Source organism: Cynocephalus volans, chromosome 3 (assembly GCF_027409185.1).
Source record: "Cynocephalus volans isolate mCynVol1 chromosome 3, mCynVol1.pri, whole genome shotgun sequence".
NCBI classification, from domain to species: Eukaryota; Metazoa; Chordata; class Mammalia; order Dermoptera; family Cynocephalidae; genus Cynocephalus; species Cynocephalus volans.
Genome location: NC_084462.1, coordinates 17,733,628 through 17,749,428, shown reverse-complemented (window position 1 = coordinate 17,749,428; position 15,801 = coordinate 17,733,628). Strand labels below are relative to the sequence as shown.

The following is a 15,801-nucleotide window of genomic DNA, read 5'->3' as shown; positions in this document are numbered from 1 at the left end:
ACACACAAATGGAACAGAAGAGAGAGACCAGAAATAAATCCTCACATATACGGTTAACTAGTCTTTAACAAGGATGCCAAGAACACACAATAGGTAAAGGACAGTCTCCTCAATAAATGGTGCTGGGAAAACTGGACATCCACATACAAATGAATGAAATTGAACCCTTGTCTTATACCATAAATTAACTCAAAATGGATTAAAGACTTCAATGCCATTTATTTTGAGTGGAAAATAAGCAACTTCTTTAATAATACATCAAAATGTGGGATTTCTTTTATCTTGCTGCTCTTCCCTTGGGTGCTGCCAGGCATGGCTCCTTCAGTAACAGTCGGCCTCATTCTCCTCCAGGACATGCACTGTGGCCAGCATGTCCTGCAGGAGGGACTGGGGGCTCCTCTCCATGTGGTCACTGCTTTCGGCCAACATGCCCTGAAGGCCTTCCAGGTCTATTGACCCCAGGATGGCCAGCACTGCTTCGGGCTCCAGGTCCCCCAGGGGCTGGCCCTGCTCACCTGCCCGCCACCTCTGCAGGGTGGCCTCCATGGAGGCCGAGTCAGGGCTGCCCCCAGCTTCCTGTGGGTGACTACATGGAGCAGTTTTGTCCCTCAGGAAGAGGAGGAGGTCACAGGACTTTTGGGCCACGGGTCGGTCACAGTCAAACAAGGCACGGAAGGCAAACTCAAAGAGCCGCACCCGGCAGAGAGTCCACAGCACCTCGGTGAGCAGGCCAGGCGGGGCTGCCTTGGGTAGGGCCACAGCGTAGGGACAATGGGGGTCTGGCTGGCCCAGGATCTGGGCCAAGAATACCAGTGCCAGCTCCAGGCCCTGGGCCCGGACCTCCCAGTCCAGGTCCTGGCTCACCACCTGGAGCACTGTGGCCACAAACTGCTCAGTGTCATGGGCCACATCAGCATGACTGTCCCTCAGCCACTCGGTGAAGACCTGCATGACAGCCCTCCGAGGGAAGCCCTCTGAGTCTTCAGAGAGGATGTGCAGGAACTTGGAGAGCAGGCCCTGGAGGACATAGAGTGTGAGGAAGGTTGGTGGGGACTGGGGAAGGGGGTGCTCACCTGACAGGGACACAGGCACAACAGAGGGACTGGGCCACCCAATCAGTATCAGGCTAAATACTGTGCTGGCTCCTTCCAGCGACATGCCCTTGAGCACACTGCCCTTCAGACCTCCACTGATCATCTGTCAAGTGGAGGTAACCACATCTAAGTGGCAGGAGTGCCAGAAGATTGAAGCTGCAGGATGCAAGTCCCACGCCCAACAGAGTCACGGGCTCTTCATCAGTCACTCCTGCCAACACTGCCCACAGCTGCCCACAGCGGCAGCTGCTCATAGCCTGCACGGCCAGCCATTCACCCATTGGGTGTCCAGACAGCTACAAACGGCTGCCTGCTGTGGGCTGCTGGCTGAGAACACACCGCCCCTACCTGCTGGGCCTCTGGGTGCTCAGGGCTGGTGGGGGAGGCATGCAGGCCCCGGCTAGAGAGCTGCCCCATGGCGGTCACTGCACTTGCTCGGACGTAACCCTCAGGATCTTGGAGGAGCTGCCAGGCCAGTTTGGGCACCTCTGAACCGAGGAGGGCATGTCTGAAGTCGGCCTGCCCTGGGGGTCAAAGCAGCCACATGCAGTTGTGACCTGGGGCTGAACCCCACAGCCTCGACCCCTCGCTCCCCAGGGCAGCCCAGGTGGTCTGGTCTGGGTTCCTGGCAAGAGGTTACAACGCACCAAGGCTAGGTGGGCACTCCCACAGGCGGAACCCCCCTCCCTGCCAAGCACTCACCTCCCCAGTTTCTGCTCAGATGAGTCAGGAACTCGAGGGCGGAGTCCCTCACCTCCCAGCAGGGGCTGCACAAGCGTTTCTGCAGCACAGGAAACAGCTCTGGAGCCAGGGAGGGACAGATCAGAGTGGCCTGGGGTCACAGTCACCCCACCCACAAGGCCACTCAAGCCTCACCACCTGAGCCTTCCCGCCCAGCCCCCAGCTGCCTCCACCGCTGCAAGGAGCTGGGGTTACCTCTGAGGACCAGAACAGTGTGGGGGCTGAGGTCAGAGCAGCCAGCGGTCTTGGCTGAGCTCAGGAGCCACCGGAGCGTGGCCTGGAAGGCCTTCTTCAGAACCTGGAGTGAGCAAGGCGGGGCAGCAGGGCTACAAGGGGTGAACAGCAGGACATCTGCCTGCCTGCCCCCCCATCCACCTTCACCTGTGCTGCCCCTGCCCCAGGGACAGGATGGGGATGTAGGGGGAAGGGAGCACTGAGCTTCTTTTTTATAAAGCAGAAGCATCTGTAAATGGTAGATCTAGCTTCTCAGACTTGAGAGAGAAAGGAGGAGGAGACAGCCCTTGTCAGGAGCCTCCACTTTTGGGGTAACGGGATTTCTGTGTCAAGACATTATCCAGGGCACCTTTTCCTTAAAACCCCAAGAATCCTCCAGACCTTCCTCCAAATCTTCCTGCTGCCTGCTCAGCGGCACGTGGCCTTAAGTCTGTATCGACCAGAGTCTGACTCAGCCATGGGGCTACGGAATGGGCACATTTATTAGCAACGTTTATAAGAATTTGGACCCAAGCATAGCCCATCCTGGCTCCAATTCACTTCCTCATCAAGAACTCCCTGTAGGAAGACTGGACCCTGTCCCCGCTCTCCATGTGCCAGCACGCTGCCTGCACTTAAACTTCACCAACACCAGGTCCTGGGCCCGGACCCTGCACACTGTAAGCAGCAACTCTGTGGTCCCATTTAAAGGCCCCATTCTGCAAGGCCTACATGGGGGTGGGGGTCCCACCGCCTCTGCCTCCCTCCCCTCCTCACACCCCATCCCTATACCGTTGGGCTGGAGTCAGGGCTCTTGAGGTACTCCATGAGGACAGCAAACACCTGAGTCACCAACTCTTGGGGGCCTGAGACAGATGTAAATGGAAGAATCATGTCCACGTCCCCACACTCTCCTGGGACACTCCCCCGCAGGACCTCCCCATTGCAGAAGGAAGGTGTAAATCCAAGCCCCAGGAAAGCAGAGGCAGGTTCTGACTCACAGACCTCATCAGCTGGTGGCGTCCCCCCCTCCCCCAGGAGGAAAGCGAGGGTTCAGGGCTCACCCAACACCAAAGTTACACAAGAGGAAACATTCTCACTCACTTGTCCCCTGAGACAGCATCCCCAGGAAGTCGAGGGCTGCTCGCTGGACCCGGACACAGCCTGCCAGGGTCCCACAGAGGTGGTTCCCCATGCTGGATGCAGGGACTGCCGAGCCATCACAGAATCGCAATATTGTCACTGCAGCTCCAAGCAGGGGTGCCTGGGGCCAGGGCAAGGGGCGCTGGGGCTGAGGGACAGGAGGGGAGGATCAGTGGAGGCTGCAAGTTCCACTGCCAGTCTGGACACCACCACTGGTCTGGACACGGGCCGGGCCACACCTACCAGCGGCTGCAGCTCCTCCAGGTGAGCCAGGGTCCGGCATAGGAGGCCCACGCAGGCTGACTTGGAGGACAGGAGTGTGTCCTCCATCATGGAGTCACCTGCAGCCCCATCCAGCAAGCCTGGAGGCCAAACCAGGAACAACTCCCTTACAGTGGGCACCTCAGCCTCGCTGGTGGTCACCAGCTCCCCACAGTCACTGCCCTACGGCAGAGGCCAGGACCCGGGTTCAGAGAGGTGGCTCGTCCAGGGATAGCCCATGGCCTGGCCATCTTCACTCTTACTGGGAAGCCTGGATAAGATCAAAGTGGGGGCAGCAAGCCAGATTCCCCCTGCCCACCCTCCTCCCCCACCTCAGGAACCCAGCCAGAGTCCTAGGCCCCACCCTCCCTATGCCTGCCTCCCCTTTCCGAGCAGTGTACCTGGAAGTCCAGGGGCCTGAGCCATGGCTTTCAGGACACAGTCCAGGGGCTGGAGGAGGACCCCAAAGGCCTGGGCCCTCAATTCCTGTGGGCTGGGGACACAGGGCACACGGTGAGCATCACTCCCCCAGCCCTGGGGCAAGCTGGCTATATTCCAAACATCTCCAACAAGTCAGCAGCAAATCAGCCAGGACTGGGGATAGGGACATCCCCTGGAGAAAGGGCTTCTCTTCAAGCCACTGGCTGGGGTACTCCATGGGACAGAGAGCAGGAGGGGAGAGAGGATAAGCCTGACCAAGGCCTGCAGAAGTCAGCCCTCACATCCTCAGGAGTAGCCACTGGAGGGGTTCCAGGGGCCTGGGAAGGCCTGGTCACACCCACCCAGAGGGGAAGTGCTTGCCCAGGGCAGTGGGGACGATAGCTGTGCCCAAGTGTGTCTCATCCTCTTCTCAGTCGGGAGGTCCCTTCTTACATTCTGTAAGATGGAGCTGCCCTCACGTTTGGGCCCTGAGGTGGAGGAGGCTGTGCTAGCGCAGGGTGTTGCTTCCAGGGCCAAGTGCCTGGTCCTTCATTCCCGCTGTGGTCCACTCTCTCCTGAACATCTGGAGACCCTGGCACCCGGAGCCGGGCTCTCAGTGCACTCCCAGCCCCTCTGGCAAGTCTGGAGGCCACCTCCACCCTCCATGTAGGCTGAAAGGACCAGCTCTCGCTCACCCGGGACCCTGGCAGGCCTTCCTCATCCTTCCCGCCTCTCCAGCCCCTGCTCTGCAGTTCCACAGCCTCTAGATGCATCCTGTGGTGTGGACACCACGGAGCTCCAGGACCCTCGAGCTTAGGCCACCAGAGATAGGGTCCGAGGGCAGCAGAGAGTGTGGGTCCTGGGTACGGACTCATCCCACTCTAGGCTGAGTAGCTCCGCGAATCTGTTTTATCTATGGGGATCCCACAAAGCTTGTGTTTGAAACAACTACTGTCACTAAAGAAAGAGCAGAAACTGTCTGAAGCACCACCTCACCATAATCGTGCCGTGTCCGGTGACACCCCTGCGTGGCGCCTCTGCTTGCTCTCCGGTGTTGGGAGCTGCTGTCTGAGGTTCCCTGACCCTGTGCACACAATCTCTCTGCCTGCCCCTGCTCCCAGCACCCCTCCTAGGCACCAAATGATCCCCAATCCATACCAGTGCTGGAGTTTCAGGATCCCTACAGCCAGAGGTCCTGCTTGTGTGGGGCTCAGGCAGCTCAGAGTCCGTGCCACTGTCTCCCACAGGCCGCAGTCTGAAGAACTGAACACAGGGGCACTGCAGAGGAGGACCCCAGAAAGAGAATTATTCCTCTGCTCCCCTAAAAGCCCATTCAATGCCAGGCTGGGACTGTCACGGCCCGTGGGCTGTAGGTGCCCAGCCTGAGACAGAAGGGCTTTGCCAGGGGTGAGGGATTCAGAGCCTATTCAGTTTTCTTTCACAATGGGCAGCTTTCTTGGGGGAGCTGTCTTTGTCTCTGGCTGCCAATGAGATATACCCAGGAAAATAATTGCCCCACCCTGGTCCCCCACCAGCTGCGTCTGGGGACCTGACCGGACCACGCTGAGCAGGAAATCCACAAGCGAGTGTGCAGCTGGGATGGGGTCTCTCTCAAGCAGACAGGCCACAAGAGGATTGAGCCGTGTCCAGAGGGCTTCTGTCCAAGGGTTATGGCAGCGCCCAAATGTGGTGGTCAGGACGTTCAGGGCCTGAGTGACCTGTGGGGTGGTTGCGGAGTGCAAGGACTCCTCAATGTGACCCACGATCTTCTGGGCACATGCGGGCCAGTCACCACCCACTGGACCAGAATGCCCCTTGGCTCTACTGCACATTGACAAGGCCAGAATGTGCACCAGGAGCTGACTGGCAGCCGAGGCCACAAACAGGCTGGAATCTCCCTGCAGGGAGAAGATGGTGTCAACAGCACCTGAGGAGGGGACAAGGAAAGGACAGGGAAAAGGGGGTCAGCTGAAATAGGGTTTGGGGGAAGGCAGAGAACAGCTTTAATCTCAGGACTTCAGAGCCTCAGGGAAAGAGATTGAATGCTGCACACAACAGAGAGTACCACTGAGCCCCAAACTCCCCTCTGCTCAAAAGCAAAAGTGGGGAACTGGGCCTGAAGATGCCAGGCAGAGGGGCCACCACCTCCTGCCAGGGCTTCAAACCCATGGAAGCTTTTGATTCTGAGTAGCTTCAAAGACTGCCTCCTCACAGCTGACCTGTAAGTGACCTGTTGAGCCACCCCAGCTCCCAGGGTCTGACCTACAAGTCAAAAACACCAAGACCCCTACCAGTTCCACGTGTTCATTGCAACAACCCTGTGACATTACGACTTTTTAGAGATGAGAAGACCAGGCTCAGCAAGGTGCAGTGACTCCCCTGGGGTCAAACAGCATGGGGCATGCCAAGGCCCTGCGGATGGGACGGGGCAGGGGCGTGCTCACCATGGTCAGCCAGGAAGTGCAGGGCGCTGGGGTGCTGTGCCAAGGAACACAGGCCCTGGATCCAGCCGCTGCGTACAGTGGGGACAGCCCAGGCTGCTCGGCTGAGGGGTCCTGCCTCTCCAAACAGTCCTGGCAGCAACTCCCCCTGCTGGGAAGCAAAGAAAGAGGTAGGGACCTGGGCAGGTTTCTGGGGATACGGGCAGATCAGAGAGGGGTTTTCTGTTTCAGGTCTGGTCAAGGCATTTTGGGGAGGCACTTTCACACCAACTACCAATACAGAAGAAAGAGCCCCTGGTAGCTATTTCTGGAAGGTGGCAGATGGCTTCCAAATGCCGGTGAGTGGGGCCAAAGCTATTTGTTCTGCCTTCTAGGAGTGAGAACTTCAGGGGAAGGAAGATCTGGATTTTAAATAAAGTCTATCACTCCTGTTACAGTCCACTTGAGGAATCCTACCCCAAAACGGCACCACCAGCTTCATCTTCAAAGGTCCACCCCTGACCATGGTCTTCTGGGCTCAAGAACCCCCAGCACTTCTATAGTGGATTAAATGTCCCCCCTAAATTCAATGAAGCTTGAATTGTGTCCCCCAAGTTTTATGTATTAGAAACTTGACACACTGTTGACTGTTAAGAGGGTGGGGAAATCCTATTACAGTAATTGAAAGGTGGAGCCTTGAAGAGGCGATTGGATTGTAGGACCATGCAGTAGTGAATGGATTAAAAACAGTGGTCAGGGACATGGTTCTGAGGGCTTTAAAAGAAGAGGAAAGTCTCTCTGTCTCTCTCTGCTTCCACCATCTTGCAATGTGAGACCCCTGAGTCACTGTCACCACCACCAGATGGACTTTGGACTTCCCAGCCTCAGAAACTGTAAGCAATAAATTTCATTTTCTTTATAAATTACCCAGTTCTAAGTATTGTTATAAGCAATGGAAACGGACTAATACAGCTTCTCTGCAGCCTCCGGAACTTCTGAGCTGCATTTGCCATCTGCCAGGGCACCCGTCCTCCTTTTCCAGGTGTCACCCATTCCACTTTTAGACCTCCCAGACGCCCCTCGGCCCTCAGCATCAGCCACCTCTGCACCTGCTCATACCCTGTACCACCTAGCTCCTGACCCACCGCTCCCAGGAAGCTGAGCCTGAGTGGCAGTGACTGCAGCCAGCAGAATCCCCACCCCACCCCACACCCCAGCCCTGTTTAGGGATCTCCACAATCACAGGCCCTGTCATATCTCCTGCCCACGTGCATAAGATTCATGTTCACCTCTAGATTTCACAGGGCATGTGGAAAACCCCGATTCTGGCTCTTACTACTGGAGACCCCCCCGGCATGATTACTCCGAGCCTTGCTTGCCTCAACTATAGGAATGGTGGTCAGCTGCTGCCTACCCCCAAGGGAAATAACCCTTCACTCATCACAGTCTCCTGGAGAAGGGACCACAGGGGCCTCAGAGACTCTGCTTCTAAATCTACAGCAGCACGGGGCCTGCCTGACTTTCCCTCTTGGTACTTTTCTCTATATTAGACTCAGGCATGTTGCCTGGCTCCCCTCCATGCAGCCACATCCATGCCTGGACCCCACTTCAGGACAGAGGTGCCCACTCCCAGCTGAGGCTCACAACCTCAAAGTTACACCCCCTTCCTGGACACAGCTCATGGCCAATGCAGGATGCAAAGGCTCAGCTCCCTTCCTCAAGCAGATTGTCTCATGTCCCTTTCCCAGATGCTGTCCACTGAAGACAGGGCCAGTGATGAGCAGCAGGCTAATGAGACTACGAGAAGTGTGTGAAAGGGGCATGTGAAAAGGGAACTGGAGGCCAGCCCAGTGCTGCAGGCCTGTGTCCCTCATCCCTGCATGCAGGGACCAACTACCAGGGACAGGAGGGCAGTCAGCAGCCTTTCAAGCCTCAAAGCCACAGTCGGCCTTGGGAAGGAGAAAGAATAAGGAGGAGATGGAGAAGTACCCAGGAAGTATCCCAGGAAATTAATGAGCTTGGGAAAAGCCATTTACTTGTGACTGAAAATTCACTTTTGGAAAAAAAGGTGGTGTAACAGATCACTGGAATACTCAGACTACATAAGATCTAGTGTGGATTCTGGGAATTCAGTTCTGGGGATTCTTTCCTTACCTAGAAAATAGAGATGGAGACTCCTGACCTGCTTATTGGCCAGGGCTCCTAAGATAACAGGAGAGTGATTTTACAAACTCACGTGCTTGATGAGCTGCAAAGTCCCATACAAGTGGAGGCATGATTATGTGTGAGGACAGCAAGCACAGGTCATGCCCTCAAATACATTTCACAGTAGCAAAGGTGCCCAGGAACATCTTGGAAAGACTCAGCAAGATGGCACTTGGCTGGGCTCCTAGAGTCTGCAGTTGCTGAATTAGGGGGCACCCATGAATGGCAGCATAGTGGTACTGGGGGGAACATGTCCCTCCCCACTGCTGTCCAAGGGACTCTGGCACAAGGGATCAGAGGATACGGCTGTGTCTTCATGCAACCTGGAGGTCTGTGAGGTACCAAGAGAAGCCATTGCCCTGGACTGGCAAGGGCCAGGCAAGCTCTCATCAAGCATCCCCTAACAAACCCAGCTGTGCCCATTTGGGGGTGGTCAAAGCTGTAAGACACACAGCTCTGGGGAGCTCTCCGAGTTGTCATGCCTTATTGCTATGTAGAAATTCTTGCCAGTTATTCATTCATTTACAGGACCGAGTGCCTGCAGACACAGGACTTGTGGTCTCACATAATACTCATGACAACCCTATGAGACAGTTACAGTTCTTATCTCTGTTATAGGAAGAAACTGAGGCTCAGGAACTTAGGCAAGATCACACAGTGGGTCAGAGCTGAGTCAGGGCTGAGTCAGGGCCAGTTAGCTCAGTTGGTTAGAGCGTGCTGTTGCAACACCGAGGGCCAGGGGTTTGGATCCCTGTACCAGCCAGCCACCAAAAAGAAAAAAGTAGAGTCAATCCCAGTTCTGTCTTACTCCAAAAAAATTCACTCCTTAGCCTCAACATCATTCCTTTTCAAAGGGGGATTACACTTGGGAGTAACTGGCAATACTAGTCAAGACACCGGGACAAGTCAAGTTTCTGAGACTTGGGGATCTCAATGGCTACAAATGCTTTACATATCTGAGGGATGAGAAAACTGCCCACCTCTCAGTGGGAAACACAGGTGGGAGAACCCAGGCTTACCTGTAGATACTGGAAGCAGTTTTCCTGGGCTGCAAATATCCCTGCAAGGCGGAGTGAAAAGGAGAGGACCCTGGAACTCACGTCCTGGAGTTTCAGCACATGGGAAAGCAGCTCAACCAGGCAGGGATTCTCCTGTAGCAGCAAGAGACTGGACTCTGCAGAGACAGGCCCAGCCAAGGACAGTTGGAACCAGGGATACTAAGTGTGTCCCTAGAGAACCGTTCTTCTTCCAGCAATTCCCAGACCCCTCTCTGTCAAGGTGCTAGATTTAGTGGTCCAACTGGGAAAAAATATTTGCCACAAATACAACAAATGACTCCTAACTTTAATTCCATAAGTGGAGACAAACTAGAAAGCCAACACCTCAACAACAAGTAAAGACATGGACAAGAAATACACATGGCCAACAACCCTAAAAAAATGTTCTATCTTGCTGATTATGAAAAAGAAATGCAAATTAAAGCAAAAGACTGTTTTTAACGTCTCAAATGGATACAGTACTTTTTTCTTTTCTTTTTTTTTTTTTTTTTTGTCTTTTTCGTGACCGGCACTCAGCCAGTGAGTGCACCGGCCACTCCTATATAGGATCCGAACCCGCAGCGGGAGCGTTGCCGCGCTCCCAGCGCCGCACTCTCCCGAGTGCGCCACGGGCCTGGCCCAGTACTTTTTTCTTAAATGGAAAGTGCTCCATGTAAGGAAGTACATGGAATAGGCACTCTTTTCCAGACTCGGCAGCCTGGATTTCTATACCCAGCTAGACTACTGATGGGAGGAAAAGCCATCTGGAGGCAAGGGCTGGAGAGTTCCCCAGTGAGAAGCCCTTGTGGAAGAACTCCCAAAGAACATGTAAGAAGCTTTCAGTGAGCGGAGAGAGGAGGAAGGAGAAAGAAGAAATGAACCAATAATCATGTGGGCAAATCTAAAAAGCACTGGGTTCAAAGATTAAAAATAAATCATTGTTGAAGGGTTCTGAAACAAGACAGAATTAAAATACTAGAAAACAACAACACAGGAGGTCGTGGTAGCGTGAGGTTAAAGTGCTCTGAGATCCTTAAGTTGTTTGGAGAGAGGACAGAGATTCTAATTAACTTCAGACTTTAAAAAAAATCCAGTTTGTTAAAAATGTTAAAAATGTGGGGCCGGCTCGTGGCTCACTCGGGAGAATGTGGTGCTGATAACTCCAAGGCCGTGGGTTCGGATCCCACATAGGGATGGCCGGTTAGCTCATTGGATGAGCATGGTGCTGACAACACCAAGTCAAGGGTTAAGATCCCCTTACGGGTCATCTTTTAAAAAAAAAAAAAATGTTAAAAATGTAAGAGTAACCACTAAAGAACATAATCGGAAATGTGTGATTTCAAAACCAGAAGAAAAAGATTAAAAATTTTTTAAAAAGTTTTATCAATCTGATGGAGGGCAGAAAAAGAGGAGCAAAGACCAAAGACGGGAAATTAAAAAAATACAAAAGAATGTTTGAAAGTTCACATCTAATACTAACTTCAACAAATGAAGCAGATTAAATCTGTTAAAAGAAAGAGTTGCTTAGAATGAATTAAACAGTAAAAACTAGTGATGTATTGTTTATATAAGAAGCAAGAAGCATGACGACCAGAACGGCTGGAAGTAAGGGGAGAAAAAGATGCAGTAAGCAAATTCTAATTTTAAAAAAGTTAGTGTAGGAACAGTAATATTAGACAAAAATGGTCTGTAAAGCAAAAAGCACTATTAGTGCAAAAGAAAGTTTCTATTCACTGATTAGAAACAAATTTTAGGAAGTCCTAAGTTTGGGAGGACCTGACCTAACTTCAAAATATGAAAAGCAAAAAAAAAAAAGACAGCATTTTAAAGAAAAATTGTTGAATCCACAATCTTAGTGTGAGATTTTTACACACCTCTCAGAAACAATTAAGCAAACAAATTAGCAAGACCATAGCAGGTTTGAACAATGCAATGTTCTTTCATACTGAGAAAGTATGAAAACTATGTTCTTTCCATCACTTACATGCAAGCAGAACACTTAGAGAAATTGAGTAGAGGCTGGGAAGGAGGAGGGAATAGGGATTGATAGCTAATGGGTACCCAGTTTCTTTTGAGGGGAGGAAAACACTCTAAAATTAGATTGTGCTGATGGTTGCACACCCCTGTAAATTTACTAAAAACCACTGCACTTATACACTTGTGTGGGTAAATTACACAGCATGTAAATTATATCTCAATAAAGTAGCTTAAAAATACTTTTAAAAATTTGATTACAAGCTAGGCCACAACTGAAGACTTACAAACACCAAAAAACTCAATATCATATAGTGAAATCTAGAAAACATTTACAAAAAATTGTCTGTGGATGTTCTTGGAGGACATTATGTTAAATGAAATAAGCCATGCACAGAAAGACAAATACCACATGATCTCACTCATATGTGGAATCTGGGGGGAAAAAAAGTTGGTATTACAGAGGCAGAAAGTAGAACAGTAGCTACAATGTGTCAATTAAAATAAATAAATTTTTTAAATAACAAAATAAAATAAATTGCCTGTGAGCTGTGCCTCAATAAGCTGAACAGCTATCAAAGAATCAAAATACAGATTATATTTTCTAATTTCAATTAAATAAATTAGAAATCAATAATAATAAATAATAAAAAGTGGGAAAAACCATATTTTAAAACTAAAGGATATTCTTTTAAATATATTTGTGGGTGAAGAAAAAATTATAATGAAAAGCATGAAGTGTTTGGAACTAAATTACAACAAAAGTACCGCATAGTAAAACTTGGAGGATGCAGCTAAAAGGATACTTTTGGATAAATGTGTAGCTTAAATACATATATTTAAAAAAAAAAATCTAGATATTCAACTCAAAAGAGAATAAAGAACAGGGTAAACCAAAAGAAGGAAGTACTGTAATGAAGAGCAGAAATTAATGACAAGGAATCTATCTGAAGGCAATTATCAGCCATGAGAGCAGACATTCACATGCAAGAATATTTATGTACAAGGAAAACCATTATTGCTCTATCTATAATAATGAAACATTAGAAACATGAACATCTAACAACAGTGAAGTGATTAAATAAATTATGGTCCATTCATAGATCAAATAACATGTAGTCAATAAAATTAATGTGTTCCATGTGAAAAGCACTCACTCTAATGGAAAGAGAGAAAAAGCAAGACACTACATTGTATTTATGGTATGACCTCATTTTTATGAAAAAAAAAAATACAGCCCATGATATGTTATTTAAAAAAAGGCTAAATGTTAAAAAAAAAAAAGCGAAAATGTTGATGGTGGTTTAACTTTCCTCTTTTCTCCTTTGTGTTTTCAAGTTTTCAAGAATATGTACTACTTTCATAATCAGAAAGAAAACTGATTTCTTAAACAAACAAGGTGCAATGAAAACAACAACAAAATAAGTTTGTCCATGCCCTCTGCAACCACCTGGCATGAACTGAACAACGGGATGCCTGAATCCTGGCAGGAATTGGCTAAGAATTTCAAGCTGAAACTCTCCCGATTATTCCCTCAGGCTTCAGCTTTACTTGTCCGCAGTCAGCCACAGAGAATCTTTAGGAAGTGAAGGAAATATATCAGATGGACAGTCCCTGCCCTTCCTCCAGGGCGAGGCCTGGACGTCTTGTCCCATGCTCTACAAGCATCCTCTGGCCCCTGGCAAACAGTAAACAGCAGCACTGGCACCCTTACCTGCTTCAGTTACCGTTTTAAACCAGTCCAGCAGCTTCTCCAGACAGGTGTCATCCACCACAGGTTGCCTGGGATCTGCCAGAACGGCACAGAGAGCCGGGAGTAGCCGAGAGCACTCGGGGTCCATGATGAGGCCCCGGGTTCCTGCAAAGGAAATGTAAGGGCCAGACCTCAGTGCCCGGCTCCAGACCCCACTTGCCCTAGTCACAGGCGGTCTGTGATGCCCTCTCAGGCCTGGGAAGAGGCTCTGGAACTTTCACCTCAGACCAGAGCTCTGAGATGCCGGGGAAAGATGCAAAACCTCAGTTGGGGTAGGGCCCAGGTGGTCAAAAGCAGGCAGGACCCTGAGTCCTGGTGGCCAGCCTGGAAAGAAGAGATGAAAGTCTGGCCTAAACCACAAGGGCCTTCGGAGCTCAGAGCCCGTTAACCTTGGACTTTGGTGGGGTGTGGGGAATTGCACAGTGCTGACCTAAACTGCAGGTAGGCCAGAGTCAGGGGCGTCTGTGGGTTCTGGGGTCAGCCATGTGTGCGGGGGAATGTCTATCCATGCACCCTGTCCCAGGGTCGGTCCCAGCTGGAAAGCGTCTGTCTGTCCCTCCTAGAGCCTTTGACAATCCAGCAGCCAGCAGTAGGGTGCGGAGAAAGTGCGGCTGTCCGTGGGTCCGTCCCTCCCAGTACCGGGATGTACATCTATGTGCCCGGCCTGGCAGACGACCAGGGGTGTCTGTCGGACAGGTGTCAGTACTTCCGTCTCGGCTGGGGCATCCGCCTATTAATCTCCAGGGAATCTACGTCCAGGTGAGGGAAGCCCTCCTCGCAATTCGTTGTCACTTTTGGTTCCGAGGCCAGCCCCCGCGCGCCTGCCGGCACTCCACCGCGGGCGCCAGGCCCGAGGGTCCAGAGGGGGCAAGCCCCATCCAGGGCTGCTCCCCGGTCCGCCCACCCCCTTGGCTCGAGCTCTGAACCCTACCGGGACCCCCGACCACCGCCCGTAACACGCGCCTCACCAGCTCGCCTCCGTCGGTCTGCCTCAAGCCCCGCCCCACCGCCGCAGGCTCCGCCCCCGGACTGTGCCACCTGCCCGGGTCCAAAGGGGAACAGCGGACGGGACGGCCGAAATGGGGAACCGTGATGGCTACCCTGAAGGCCGCTCTGGGAGCCTAGAGGACCCAGACTTGGGGGAAGGAGCTCAAGCTGAGAGATATTGGGGACAGACCAGCGCCAAACCCATCTCTCCGACATATCACCCCCACCAGGAGGCTTAGTGGTATGTGCCCAAGCATCAGGCGGGCAGAGCGTCGCGGGGGCGGGGATCTTGGAGGAAGGGGCGGGGCTGTGTTCTGAAGGGGCGGGGCCTCGTGTATGGGCCGAAGGGAGAGAGGGAAGCACTTGTCAAAAGGGTGTGTCTGAGTCAATGAGACAAAGTCTGTAGTCATTTGGCCTCAGAGTCTCAAAACTGGCTTCTCTTCTGTGTGTCAGAGGATCTCAAAGCCAAGGGATGTTTATCGTGTTCCAGAGCGTTGGTTTTATAGCAAGATGTTGGGGCAAACACCAGACATATATTAGGAAATAGAATGCAGAATTCCTATGGATATTAAAATAAAAATGAAACTTTAAAAACATTGACTTTGATGGAGGAGCCACTTTGGACAACTGCCTTCCCGGACCCTTGCGCCTTTCCCCTCTCTTGGAACTATTTGAGTGAAAAGGTTTGAAATGCACTTATCTTCTCTGAACTTGAATTCCTCATTGTGAAGTGGGATACTAATAGTGTACTAATAGTCACCTGATTGAGTAGTTGTGGGAAAAATAAAACTTCTTACAATAGCACTGTGCTAAGTGCTTTGATTAATATAAACTCGTGATGCTACAGCAACTCTAAGAGGGTGAGTACTAGTAACATCCTCTCAGATGAGGAAACTAAGGCACAGAGAGGCTAACTCCTAAGGTCTCACAGCTAGTAGGTCGGCACAGCTTGAATTTGAACCCAGGCATTCTGGTCCAGATATGAATATTACACAGGTCTGCAATTCCTTATCTGAAATTTGGGGGATAAGCATTTTTCAGAATTCAAAATTTTTCAGATTGTAGAAATGTTACATGGTACATATTATGGATTGAATTGTGTCCCCCCCAAAGTTTAATGTGTTGGAGGCTTGGTCGCCACTGTGACAGTGTGAAGAGGATGAGAAGTCCTACTATGGTAATTGAAAGGTGGGGCCTTGAAGAGGTGATTAGATTGTAGGACCATGACATAATGAATGTATTAATAATGGTGGTCAGGGGTGTGGTCCTGAGGGTTTTAAAAGGAAAGCACATGAGAGTCTCTCTCTGCTCCGTGTTTTCTGCCATGTAAGACCCCTGCATTGCTGTAAAGCCACCACCAAAGAAAACCCTCACCAGATGTGTTCCCTGGACTTTGGACTTCCCAGCCTCTGAAACTGTAAGCAATAAATTTAATTTTCTTATAAATTATCCAGTTCCAGGTATTTTGTTATAAGCAACAGAAACAGTACATAAACAATGAGTATGAGATTACAATCCCAGCTGGGCCTGATGCAGCTCCCCATAATCAAATA

General features: G+C 51.0%; 1 protein-coding gene across 1 annotated transcript; it reads right to left on the bottom strand.

The window, feature by feature from the left end:
- Nucleotides 1-221: 221 nt before the first annotated feature.
- Nucleotides 222-14,262, bottom strand: BRAT1 (BRCA1 associated ATM activator 1). Its single transcript, XM_063089793.1, has 14 exons — nucleotides 14,230-14,262; nucleotides 13,223-13,366; nucleotides 9,517-9,671; nucleotides 6,317-6,464; nucleotides 5,427-5,799; nucleotides 5,031-5,150; nucleotides 3,854-3,945; nucleotides 3,435-3,553; nucleotides 3,153-3,339; nucleotides 2,841-2,914; nucleotides 2,031-2,133; nucleotides 1,797-1,895; nucleotides 1,443-1,618; nucleotides 222-1,017 (listed from the first exon to the last, which is right to left on the bottom strand). Exons 2-14 carry the CDS (start codon nucleotides 13,347-13,349, stop codon nucleotides 322-324), a joined length of 2,469 nt encoding a protein of 822 aa, XP_062945863.1. The 5' UTR covers nucleotides 13,350-13,366; nucleotides 14,230-14,262; the 3' UTR covers nucleotides 222-321.
- Nucleotides 14,263-15,801: the final 1,539 nt, after the last annotated feature.

Bases quoted from the DNA above. Each gene is read 5' to 3' on its own strand.
- BRAT1 (XM_063089793.1), bottom strand. From the start codon at position 13,349: ATGGACCCCGAGTGCTCTCGGCTACTCCCGGCTCTCTGTGCCGTTCTG. The intron at 3,554-3,853 runs GTACACTGCTCG...TTTGGCCTCCAG, and splicing joins TCAGGCCCCTGGACTTCCAG to GCTTGCTGGATGGGGCTGCA. The intron at 1,896-2,030 runs GTAACCCCAGCT...CCCTGGCTCCAG, and splicing joins CACTGTTCTGGTCCTCAGAG to AGCTGTTTCCTGTGCTGCAG.